This window comes from Lampris incognitus, chromosome 20 (genome assembly GCF_029633865.1).
Source record: "Lampris incognitus isolate fLamInc1 chromosome 20, fLamInc1.hap2, whole genome shotgun sequence".
In the NCBI taxonomy this organism is placed as follows: Eukaryota; Metazoa; Chordata; class Actinopteri; order Lampriformes; family Lampridae; genus Lampris; species Lampris incognitus.
The window spans coordinates 16,536,400-16,550,133 of record NC_079230.1 but is presented as its reverse complement, the minus strand read 5'-3'; the positions used below and the strand labels follow the sequence as shown (position 1 = coordinate 16,550,133).

General features: G+C 39.7%; 1 protein-coding gene across 1 annotated transcript; it reads left to right on the top strand.

Moving 5' to 3' along the window:
- Nucleotides 1–528: 528 nt before the first annotated feature.
- Nucleotides 529–3,381, top strand: LOC130130829 (uncharacterized). The gene is made up of 5 exons (XM_056300667.1): nt 529–568; nt 1,045–1,455; nt 1,596–1,721; nt 1,811–1,857; nt 3,024–3,381. The coding sequence occupies exons 1-5, from the start codon at nt 556–558 to the stop codon at nt 3,153–3,155; spliced, it is 729 nt and encodes a 242-aa protein (XP_056156642.1). The 5' UTR covers nt 529–555; the 3' UTR covers nt 3,156–3,381.
- Nucleotides 3,382–13,734: the final 10,353 nt, after the last annotated feature.

The window sequence follows — 13,734 nt, the reverse complement described above, 5'->3', positions numbered from 1 at the left end:
AAATGAAAAAAAATTGCCCCACTGACTGAATTAAAGGCAGCGTGCAAGTTTTCGAAGTTCAACTCATGTCTTCATGCCAGCATACTTCTCAAAAATGAACAAAATGTGCTGCCTCACTGCCTATCTGTAGCTTAGCGGTGGATGAGCTATGACTGTTGGTCTCCACTTTCACTTATGTTAACATTTAGTGAGGAATTTTCTGATTCATTAATAACTTAGGTGACTTTGGAGGATGGGTAACTATTAAAGTTCAGAATAATAATTAGTTTTTATCTTGTTAAAATGGATCATATCAAACACATGAACAAAATGACATTTAATTTAAAATATCTGAATGCAGATCGATGTTTCAAGGGCGAAGACTGCCACTATGAGGACAAGGAACATGCACTCTATGCTGTCTAAATAAGGTATTCAAAGTCAAACACTTCTCATGGACCAATCATGCAAGACCCTTGTCTCTTAAGAGAGGAGCACCGTTGAAGAGCTTTTCCATTCAACACGGTAATCATGATGATGCCTTCAAAGTTTGTTTTTCATCTGATATTTCTATTCATGATCAGAAGGGGTAAGTTGTAACTCTGAAGACTGAATACTGACTTTTTTTTTTTACTTTAGATTCAGTCTTAAGGTTCTACATTATATTCAAATTATAAAATATTGTGACATATTGTTTAATAATACAGTACATATAATACAATACATCCCCTTTGATGACATGAAATTAAATGTTATTTATTGTTCTCTTTTTTCCTGCAGTTTATGTAAGAAATCTGGTGCAGTCCTCCCTTGTGAATCAAAAAAGCAATGTAGAGCTAGTTAATGTTGGGGAAAATGTGACTTTGAGATGCACCATTGAAATTACTGATGCCACACAGTTTTACTGGTACAAACAAACACCGGGACAGAAACCACAGCTTATATCTCAATTTCATAAGGGTAGCACGGTCATATTTCATGGTGAATACATAAACAATTCTCGTTTCACTATACGAACAGAAAATAATGGGAATCACTTGAACATTTCAAATTTGCGTCTTTCAGATTCTGCAACTTATAACTGTATAGTTGCCAAACAAAGTCAATTTGAATTTGGAGAGGGAGTGATTCTTAATGTGAACGGTTCAGGTTCACTGACACAAGCTATCGTCCATCGGCCGGTGTCTGACAAGTCAGGAGAGACTCTGAACTGCAACATACTACATGCTGAGACCTGTGATGGAGAACTAAGTGCGTACTGGTTCACCAGCTCACCAAAATCTCATCCTGGAATTATTTACACCAAAGGAATCAAGAACAATCAGTGTGAGAGGAGAGCTGAGACACAAACACACACCTGTTTCTACAATTTACCAAAGAACAAATTTACTGGTTCTGATGCTACAACTCAACTCTGTGCTGTGGTTTCTTGCGGAAATATTCTTCTTGGAAATGGGGCCAAGATAAGTATTGAAAGTAAGTTACGTTCTGGCAGATGTTGTCTCACTTAATAAATAAGAATGTACCTTCACTTCACGAGAACAATTTAAGATGTACTTAAAAAGGCAAAACAACTGGAAACTAAGCTAGGTATCTCAATGGCTTAATTTCTGCAGGTGGAGTGGAAAATCTTTCCTTGGTGTATTTCATGAGTGTGGCGTTGGTAGTGACATCTATTCTGGTGGTTGTCCTGTCTTACTGTGCACTCAAGATGAGGCGGAGAGAGTGTCGCTACTGTTTAAGTAATTCTTTGTATTTGACAGCATGTATTTACAGATCATGGTTTCAAAACAAGGAGGTAACAAAGCTGTTTATTCTGTCAATTATTCAGAACCAGATTCTCAACCAAGAAGTTTTGTTGCTGCAACAAGTGTACGGGTAAGTGTTTCAAATTTAGACAAACGATTACAATTGAATGTATATATTACATTTATTTTACAATATCAACCAGTCCTTCAACTTCAATCTTTGACACACTTTTCAATCCAACAACCTTTTACCACTTTTTTTTTTTACATGCGAGCCAGTTAGAAGTTCAAAATAAAGATAAAAACAAATGTTTCCTTAAGACTCACCCTCTTTAAAATTGCTCGAAAATAAACTTTTTTCCCAAGCACTTTGTAACATTGTGCTTTGAAAAGCTTTAAAAATATAAACACAATAACTATTCTTATTGTTATAAAAACAAAAGCTGAAGAAGAAATTTTAAGTAAAGTAAAGGACAACACACACTGGTTCTAGCCGATACAAGAAAAGGACACTACTATTTCATTTCTATAAAACCCTCTTAGTGGTGGCATCTAGCCTTGACTCGACACACATCTACTTGACGAGCCAAAACCTCATCAGGAGACTTCTACTCCAGGACTCAATGCTCCTGCAGACTCATATTTTCAATGGAAAAATGTGTTTGCTGGTTTTGCAGAGCAGGGGCAAATATTTCATATTTGACATATATAGTGTGGCGCTTCCTGTATTGGTAACAGGCATGGGCGCAAGTCCATGAATACCGGGATGGCATCATCCAGCGCTTTACCTGTGCCCCTGTTCATAGGGTTAGTGGTTGTGTCAGGAAGGGCATTCGACATAATAATTTGCCAAATCATTATGCAGATTGATAAGACCATACCGGATCAGTTGAGTCTCCATTCCAGATCAGTCGATGCCCAGGTTAACAACGACCGCCATTGGTGCCGTGCCCTAACAGGGTACTGATGGAAACTATAAAATCTGCTGTGGCGACACCTGAGAAACAGGAAACAAGCCGAAATAATAATAATAATAATAATAATAATAATACGAAGAAGAAGAGTGGCGCTTCCTGTGTGCGCTACATTTTGGAGTTCAGTCAAATCATTTGTCTCTTTGCTGCTTTTCTTCTGTGCCATTGTGTGCTGGCCTTAAAAGAGAAGGTATACACCAAAGTAAAATGATATAAATATAAGATTAGTTAACCGCCGCTACTTAATGAAGTGTTTCTGTATTCCTCTGATACACAGTTTATTATGTTATAACTGTGGGTTGCTGTTTCGTTTTCTTAACAGGACCAAAATGCAGACAACTTCCAGTACGCAGCTGTAAATGTAAGGAAGAACAACAGGCCAAGCGGACAGAGAGACGACAATAATGAGCAGTGTGTGAACACAACCTGTGTGTACTCCAGTATAAGACAGTAGACATGGGCATGTTTTTCTGCACTTGATTGTTCAGCCCTATTTACAATGTAACTGGTTAATTCTGAAATTATTCTAGAGCTTCCTGAATATATATTTTTGATGTGTGTGTATGTGTGTGTGTGTGTGTGTATATATATGTATGTGTGCCATTTAGAACTGTCTTCTGTACCATGAAATGAATATAAATCAGGATGTATAATGATTTTAAACCATATGATGAACAAAAACCATGAATATAACCGTATAATTATAAACCATGAATAACTGTTTTGTCATGACTGCTTATAAGTGCACTGTCTTGTGTAGGGGCAATGAGAGGCAATATCTCAACGAGTGCTATGGGTTACAATATGCACAGGTAAAACATTCACCTGTCCTGACGGTAGTGGTCAGGTTATGCTATTATAAAGTAAGAAGCTTTTAATGGAAATAAGTACTAGCAATAAGTACAAGCAAAATTAATTTCACTGTCCTGTGGCACTCAATCAGTTGAACTGACTTGCACCACACACACACACACTTGTATTTACAAAATACATCTTCCTCACAGCTCTTCTGCATAAGCACACTGATGAACATAGTTGCACACAAACTCTCTAGTATCCAATATTTCCCTCAACTTATTCGACTTGAGAAATTAACTACAGGCTGTATACTTTAGGCGACGTCTATTCTATTTCATACTGTATCTTGAGTACAGCACACTGTGGTGCATGCTGCATTTGTTTAAAACCACAAACTGAAGTTAATACTCAGTAATGCATGCAATGTGTCAACATGTTCCCTTATCAGTGTTATAGGATGTTAAAGTCATTATCAAATTGTGAATACTGTATAGCCGAGACACACAAAGCATAGATTTTATGTGAGGCACATTTTCTTTTGGTTTTCATTGATACTACACACATTGAAGAAAAAAAAGAGTAGTTTGCAGCTTTCCTCCTTTGCCCACTTGATATCCCCTGGTACACATAGTATGTTTGTAACAGTCCTGCCGAACTAGCCTGCAGCATGGCGTGCATGTGCTGCCCCGTGTCCTCCAGGCCAGGTTTTCCCTTCTGCCCTGTCTCCTGGTTGATGGTCATGTGAGACAGCCAACTATCAGCTCTCTACCACACCTGCTGCCACTCTCCTCGTCAGCCATGGCTTTTTAAATTTATTTCTGATTTTTCCCTTTTTTCTCCCAATTTCGTGGCCAATTGATCCCTATTTTAATTCAAACACCCACCCTCGTACTGCATGCGTTCGCCAACCGCATCTCCCCGGCCGGCAGTCTCGAAGGAGTCGCCTTGCCACTTACTCCGGGCCGAACCACTGCTTTTTCCGACACACACAGACACGCATTCATGTGACGAACACAAGCCGACTCCGCCCCCCTCCCGAAGACAGCGTTGCCAATGATTGCTGCTTCATCGAGTCCGGCCATAGACGGATCTGACGAGACCGGGGCGCGAACCCCGGTCCCCAGTGGGCAGCTGCATCGACACAAAGCCGATGCTTAGACCGCTGCACCACCGCGGAGCCCAGCCATGGCTTTTTAAGCCATGCCAGGAGCTACACTCCTTGCTAGATTGTTGCGTCTCTCGGAGGGAGATCTTGCTCATGCTTACTACTTTTGGACTCCTGATTTTTGACCCACGCCTGTCTCTGGATTGTGTTTTCGCCTATTGTCTTGGGCACTTTGCTCTGCCTTGTCTCTTGTTGCCAATCTCTGCCTGTTTAGCCACGTGAGTCTGCCTGATCCCTGCCTGTACCATTGCTAGGATTTTCCTTTTACTACCTCATCGGTTCCTTAATTCCATGTTTGGCTTCCAAGTTACCTGCTCCCCTGATTAAAACCACCTAAACCTATTTTCTGTCCCTGAGTCCCTGAGTCTGCTTTTGGGTCCGCAGTCTTTACCCGGCCACACCGGCCCTGACAATGTTTGAATTCTTGGGTTCTCTTATCTAGATATACTTATAGTCTCTTCATCTTACAAAAATGTAATGTTATATTATCTTGTGGCTTTTATGTGAGCATCCCACTAAGCCCTAGTTTTTTTAGGTATTAACTATATTGGTGGCTTATCGAACTTGAAAATGAGCTTGAACTTAATGGGAGTTTGGATATACTCAAGTGAAGATGAGCCAAATTTGATACACCAGAGAGATGGTTTGAATCACTCTTACTTAAAACCTTGGATGTTGTAAATGGGATGTAAATTCTACATTTTTAGAGCTGAAAATATTTTCCTAAGGTAATAAAACTGACTGTACTGCTTTTGATGACCTGTTTGAGGGTGAAAAGCTATACTGTCTTTCTTCAGGGGTAAAATGCATATTACTATTCCTCCCAGTAATCCACTGGCAGATGGGGGCTGGTACAGTGAGCCGGGTGAGTTTGGTGTTGAATGCTGAGCTGACGACCACAAACGGGACCCTTGCTCATGTCCCTGGGGAGTCGAGGTGTTGGGAGGTGTATTGCAATCCATGTTGACTGCATCCGCCACTGACCTGTTTGCCCAGGAGGCAAACTGCAGGCAGTCGAGCAGGGGGGCTGTGATTTCCTTCAGGTGGAACAACACCAGTCTCTCAAAGGATTTCTTGACCAAAGACATTAGGGCAATGGGCCTGTAGTCAATCCTGTGATACAGGGTTTCTTGGGGACCAGGATGATAATGGAGTTCTTGAAGCAGGAGGGATCTTCACACAGCTCCAGTGATCTATTGAAGATCAGTGTGAAAAGTTTTGGGGTCTTTTTTTTTTTTTATTTTAACTTTTTGATTCCTCTTGTTTAGGGCACATTGCATATTCACATTATGTTTACCTGACTGACCGGGAAAAAAAAGCCGGTGAGCAAATCATCTAATATACAAGTTTAAAAGAGGAACATATGTCACCGTGTCAGCATGCTTACAAAATGTACTGCCTTACTGTAGTGGTTGTGTCTGCATAAAAATTTTGCCAAATCATTATGCGGATTGACAAGACCGCCATCGGTGCTGCGCACTCACAGGGTACTGATGGAAACTATCAAATCCACTGTGGCAACCCCTGGGGGAAAAGGGAACAAGCTGAAAGAAGAAGACTGTCTATCTATGGATCAGCAAAAGATGAGCTATGATTGTTGGTCTCCACTGTTGTTTTGGTTAAGTGTTGTTTGAGCCTAACTCCACCCACTGCATAATTTTCAAAAATGCTAAAAAGTGGACAAGGAGCAGGGAGGGGCTGAAGGGGGGCGTGGATATGTGAAGCAGGAGTAGCCAAGGAGATCCGCGAGAAGGGCTTGGCGCATGTTGCCTTTGCGGCATTAGCATTAACAGCTTCCCCTGGTAGATGCCCTGACCGTCGCGACGCATATGTGCCACAGATGGAAGTGGGAAGTGGATCGCCCACTTCTGATTAGAGGACGTTAACATCCTTTTTTTTTATGACATAGAAAACAGTTGAGCCATTTTCAACACATGAAATGCCATTTTTTTATAAATTGATAAATGTCAATATCACCAGCATTGTGTTTCATCACCGTACATTAATATCATTTATTTTACATCAGAAAAAAAAAGTTTTAAGTGTTTAGTACCTCTTTATAATTATAGAGGCTGTTTTGGGTTCATTAAGAGGTTAAGAAACTTGAAGGATGGGAAAATAAGCTATGGTTCAGAATCATAACTAGTTTTATTAGATTATTAAGTTTGAACATGTCAAAAACAGGACATTTTCTTTTCTTAAAGGTAGAATCTTTAATAATGTCAATGTCATTTAATGTCAGTGAAGCCTCAATGGTTTACTATTAAAAGCAAACACTGGGACAAACTACAGCTCATAACTAGGTTGTACAAATAAAAAAAAATACTAGCACTAATTATTTCAATTAATTCAATTTAATTAATGCGTTATGCATCAAGATTAATCCACATTTTATTGCACAAAGTTAGTGTTTAAATCACTTCAAAATCTCAGAATTGCATCTTTCAGATTCAGCTACTTATCGATGCATCGATGCCCATTGCTACGGGTTTGAATTTGGAGCGGGAGTGAGTGTCATTTTAAAAGGTTCAGATTCAGTGACAGTAGCTATCATCCATCAGCCAGTTTGTGAATTGGTCCAGTAAGGAGACTCTTCATCTCTGAGCTATGAAATACACTGAGACCTGTGATGGAAAACTGTCTACTGGTTCACCAGCTCCAGTACCAGTACCAGGTAAACTTCTTTGTGGAATTGTTTACACCAATGGAGTCAAGAACAATGTATGTTCCTTACAAGATTTGCATCTCAGTAACTATCAGCTATTAAAAAGGGACCATGTAGATACCTTGGAATTAATATCACCCCATGTACCACAAAATTATACAGTGCAAATTATGAAAAGTTAATAAGGGAGATAAAAGCAAACCTCCAACGATGGGCAATTCTTCCCCTATCCCTGATTGGAAGAGTGGAAGCTATTAGAATTAATATTTTGCCTAAACTTATTTTTTTATTTCATTCTCTACCAAAAGGAGTACCTGTAGCTAAACTCAAACTCTTGGACAAGCTTTTCTCTAAACATAAAGGGGGTCTTAATTTACCCCACCTCAAATACTACTGGGCAGCACAATTAGAACACTGGTAGCATGGATAACAGAAGATAAGGAAACACGTTGGGTGGATACAGAACAAAATTCATGCTTGGATGTACCGTTGGGCATGCTGCCCTTTTTGACCCAAGCACAATGCAAAGAAATTAAAACACAAAATGAATGGATCACATTTACCTTGAAGGTCTGGTCAAACGTAGGAAAACAATTAAACATCCCAACTATTTCTAGGGCCCTTAAAATAGCTAAAAATATAATTTTTTGCCAGCTAAAAATTATATGGGTTTTAAAAAATGGAGCGACAGAGGCCTGTCTAACTATTTGAGGGGGAGATCTTACGATCATTTGACCAACTCCAATAAGAATTTAATCTAACTAGAAGCCACTTTTACAGATTCCTACAAATAAGACACTATTTACAAACACTCAGAATGGCAACAGATATGTAAAGTACCATCTAACCTTGAAGCATTTTTCATATCAACAGTAAAGGGAACAATAAAACAATTTAATATCACATATATATATAAGATACTTCAAGACACATCAATGGGTAACACTCTGGATATTAAAGAAAAATGGGAGCTAGAAATTAATATTATAATTGAAGACGAAACCTGGGAAAATTCATGTAGAGATGGACATAAACTAACAAATAGATGGAAACAAACTAACCAATATGGAAAGAGTTTGACTGGAAGGTCAAAATTAGGTTTTTCAAAACTCCCCTTTTTATAGCAAGATATAGTGGGGCATCAAACTTATGCTGGAGGAAGTACAGATTTAGTGGAGACCACACACACATTTTTTGGGACTGCCCTAAGCTATTTAAATACTGGAAAGATGTCCAGATGCAAAGTCAAAATATTATGGGATTTGATTTACCACTAAACCCAGCGTGCTATATTTTAGGTGTGGTTCCAGATGAACTTGTAAGAAACCAAAAATATCTTCTTAGGGTACTACTGCTAATTGCAAAAAAAATGAATAACTATTAACTGGAAAAATACAAATGCTCCAAAAATACATGATTGGAGGGTGAAAGTAAAAGAATTATATATTATGGAAAGCATAACTGCAAAATTACAACTAAAAACAGATAAATTTTATGTTAAATGGGCCCGTCATATCCAAACTCCCAAGACTGTGTGAAAATGTGATGTACGTGAGTATGACCACAAGCCTTACCTCTCATGAAAGAGATATATATAGCTCCATATAATGTATGTTAACATGTCGACCTCTCTATCAATGGTAATGCCACACTTGATTGACAATGAAGAAACTGTTAAATGTGAATATAATTTCTATACCTTGTAATGCCTCTCTATATATGTAATTATATCATAAGCTGTAACTCTACTGTTTTGATTGTATAGACATAAGTACTGTCCAATCTGGCCTGGGAACACCTTAGGATCCCCCAAGAGGAGCTGGAGGGCGTTGCTGGGGAGACGGACGTCTGGAGCGCCCTATTTAGCTTGCTGCCACTGCGACCCTACCCCGAAGAAGCGGCTGAAGATGAATGAATGAATGAATGAAGTATTGATGATGTAAAAGATTGCTTAAACAATAAATAAAGACTGTTCCAAAAAATAAAATAAAAAAGGGACCATGTAATCCAAAGCATTTGGAACACCAACTTTTTTTGCAGAAACCATTACACAGTTCAACTCGCTAAATTATCTGATAAATTATTTGAGTGCAGTGTGTTAATAGTTATTTACTTATTCTTTGACTTCTAGAAAGTTGGGAGGTTTGGCAAAGTAAGAAGGTAATGTGTCATCACACCAATTAGATATACAGGTAAACCCAGGTTACACCCTTTAGCAAAGAGTAACAACCCCAATAAAGTCATAGAATTTAACTTCAGTTCATAATGGCGTGAGATGCAGTAAATATTTCCACTGGTGGAAAATAAACTAGCAGATCATTACCACAGGAAGACTGACCTGCATTCTCAAACACAGTGTTATCCAGCTTCAAAAGGTCAGAGATGTTCATAATCTCATGAAGTGATCCAAGTCAGTATGAACATTGCAAAGCACACATCCATTGACAGAGGAATGGCCACATGACCAATACTCAGTAAAAATGGAATTTCACATAGACCTTATTTTTTGCCTCTGCAACTTGTTGCACAAGGAACTGCACACCCCACCAGTCACAGAGGTTTTTCAGCATCTCTTTACTGTGTTCTGCAATTGAGGAAGTCAATACGCTCAGGTCTTTTGACCTTTGCCATATGCATTGCGTGCATTGTGCAAAATGCTGCTGCAGTCTCTGTGGTTTTAAAGGGTGGGGGTGGGGGGGTTGTAGGCTAGCAGGAATATACATGCTCCCACCCACACTTGTTTCTTGTCATTATAGTAACTTAAGCTAACACTGCGTGACATAAAAAAAAGAATGAAAGCCCTCATTGAGCTATCCAATCACTTTAACCTAAAAATAAACATTTTAGATTTGAGGTAATTTTCTATAGTATCCCGCAGGCAAGATTCAATATTATTGGAACTGCCTAATATCTTAAAGAGAGACTGACATGCCCTTTCTGAACACATTTTTTAACATTGGGAGTTTGAATCATAACCGAAAATAGGTGTAGTTTTATGAATTCAAAGCTATTGGCTACTGTCTTCCTGGGTGGTCGTTTGAGTGTGGCTCGGTGTTCGCATGGGTGGGGCTCAGTACCGCTCGTCACTTTTCTCCAATGGCTTCACGCCACTGTCTCAGTGTTTCGGGATCTCTCGGAAGGGAGAAAAGGCTAACACCAGGGCTGGCACCGGTGCTCGGGCATCCAGGGACCACGCATTTCGCATGTGACCACGGCATGGTGGTAGGCCTACGGCATGGCAGTGCAATACAACTTGGCGAATAATATGTTCAATGATACAAATAACTGTTAGATAGATAGATGATAGATATTTAGATAAATAGATAGATAGATATATAGATACACAGCAATACGTCGTAGCAAAATCGATAATAAAGTCCCAGCAAAATAGCACAAACTCGAACCAAGTAGCTAGCGGGGGGGGGGGGTGAAAGAATGGCTTCTCCGTGGTTTTATAGCATCTCGCTATGGACACACCCTATATGCAAATTGACTACGTATCCACTGGCACAATTTGTCATTGGACACCATCTACAGTCAATCACAGATCTCTCGGGTGGCCACAGACACGCTGTTTTGGCCACTGAATTTCCCTGTGGTCACATTCCAACTCAGAACATAGCCTATCAATAGGAATTTTCAGATTTTGATGTCAGTATCACTTTAAAAACTGCATTTAATATTAGTGTGTATTTTCCTAATCAAGTACTGAATATACACGTTAAGCTATGTTACAAATAAGCTATACTAGTGTTATATCTTTAGCTTCCTTACCCTTTTCAGCTTTGGTTTAATTTAGTGACCTCTTCTAATTTGGTGCTGTTTAATTATTATTCCATTATCCATTATCAGAGCCACTTATCCCAGTCGGGGTTGCGGGATGCTGGAGCCTATCCCAGCAGTCATTGGGTGGCAGGTGGGGAGACACCTGGACAGGCCGCCAGGCCATCACAGAGTTGACACATTCACAGCCCTGTTTAATTATGACAAGATAAATTATGACTTAGTCATCTTAACTAAATTTGCTGATAATAATGGCAGATACGTATTTGTTGCTGGTTAACTTTTTGGTTCACAGATTGTTTTAGCTAATGTCTATGTTCCAGACTGAGACAACCCACAGTTTTTCTTCTACTTTATAGCTAAAATACCAGATCTCCACACACCATCTAGTTTTGGGAGGTGACTTCAACTGCGTGCTGCACCGAGGCCTGGATAAGTCCAGACCTAGACCCAAAGGCGCGATTTCCAAATGTGGTAAGGTTCTTCTGTCATTTATGGATTCATACAAACTTACAGACCACAGGAGAAACACAAATCCTATTGCTAAACAATACTAATTTTTCTTGCCAGTTCACCGCTCATATTCATGAATTTATTTTTTTCTTGCTCAATAGCGGATCTCTCCCATTAGTCACAAACTGCCAGTACTGTTATGTCTGACCACAGCCTAGTTCAGTTAGACATGCATTTCCCCAATAGTGTAGCGCCGCAGCGCATTTGGCAACTAGATCCTTTGTTGCCGTCCAGTAATAAATTCATCAAGTTTATAAATGATCAAATTGATACTTACCTAGTCATTAACTCAACCCCAGGTATGTCATACACTATAATCTGGGAATCCCTCAAAGCCTACCTTAGAGGACAAATTATCTCTTATTCTGCTTTTGAGAAACAAAAACGCACAAAACATCTTTCAGAACTGTCTACTCAGATAACAGAAATAGACAAAAGATTTTCTACTGACCCAAAACCTGAATTATATAAGGAACAGCTACTGATACGGACTGAATTTGAAAACTTGTCAATCCGACATACTGAACAGCTTTTATTTAAATCAAGACAAACATTTTTTGAACATGACGACAAAACAGGTAAACTGCTATGCCACCAACTTAAAGAAGTGGTGGCTGACATACTGAACAGCTTTTATTTAAATCAAGACAAATTTTATGAACATGACGACAAAACAGGTAAACTGCTATCCCATCAACTTAAACAAGCGGTAGCTAACAGAGCTATTCAAGAGATACGTGTGACACCTGATGTGACTTCCATACATTCTAAAACTATTAATGATAGTTTCAAAGAATTGTATAGTAATCTCTATGCAATAGAGGCAAATGTAGATACTTCCGAGGTTAACACTTTCCTTGACAAAATAAATATTCCAATGACTGACCGGAGGGTGTGTTCCAATTATCAGGACATCACACTGCTCAGCCTCCTGGGAAAGTCTACTCTAGAGTGCTGGAAAGGAGGCTCCGACCAATTGTCGAACCTCAGATCCAGGAGGAACAATGCGGATTCCATCCTGGTCATGGAAAAATGTACTAACTCTTTCCCTTGCGAGAAGTGCTGAGGGAGTCATGGGAGTTTGACCAGTCAGTCTGCATGTGTTTTGTGGATTTGGAGAAGGCTTACGACCTTGTACCCCTGGGCACTCTGTGGGGGGTACTGCAGGAGTATGGGGTACCAGGGCAGTTGATACAAGCCATCCAGTCCTTGTATAACTGAAGTGAGAGCTGTGTCCGCATTCTCAGCACAAAGTCAAACACGTTTTCGGTGGGTGTCGGACTCTGCCAAGGTTGTCCCTTGTCTCCGATTCTGTTTGTGATATTCATGGGCAGGTGTCAAGGGGCAGCCAAGGTGAAGAGTGTGTCCGTTTTGGGAACCTCAGAATTGCATCTCTGCTCTTCGCAGATGATGTGGTTTTGTTGGCTTCATCAGAACGCGACCTCCAGCACACACTGGGGTGGTTTGCAGCAGAGTGTGAAATATTAAACATGTCAATAATCCTGTGATAGAAAGCTCTCTTAGAATTTGGCGTCAATTCAGAAAACACTTTAATTTCAATAGTAAATGCAGCCATATGCCCTTGACACACAACCATCTTTTTCCTCCCTACCAGACTGGCGCAACATTTCAAATGTGGCATACCAACGGTTTGATCTTTTTTAGTGACCTATTCGTAGATGGCAATTTTGCTTCATTTGAAATTCTCCAGCAGGACTACAATATACCAAAGACACACTTTTTTAGATACCTCCAAGCCTGCAGCTATGCCAAAGAACACTATTAATTTCCTGTCCTGCAGGAAAAAAGCATGTTAGACATCATATTGGACTGAGACCCGGACATCAAGGGAAATGCTTCTAAAATATATAAGATTACCCAAGCTAATGGTTCACCTTCCTTAGACAAAACAAAATCAGCCTGGGAACAGGATTTAAACATCGAGCTCACTGAAGAGATGTGGAAACATTCCTTACAGCGCATTCACACCACCTCTCTCTGCTTAAGGCATCTCCTTATCCAATTCAAAATGTTACATCATTTACATTACATGAGAGAGAAACTGTCCAAATTCTATCCCAATATTGATCCTACTTGTATTAGGTGCCA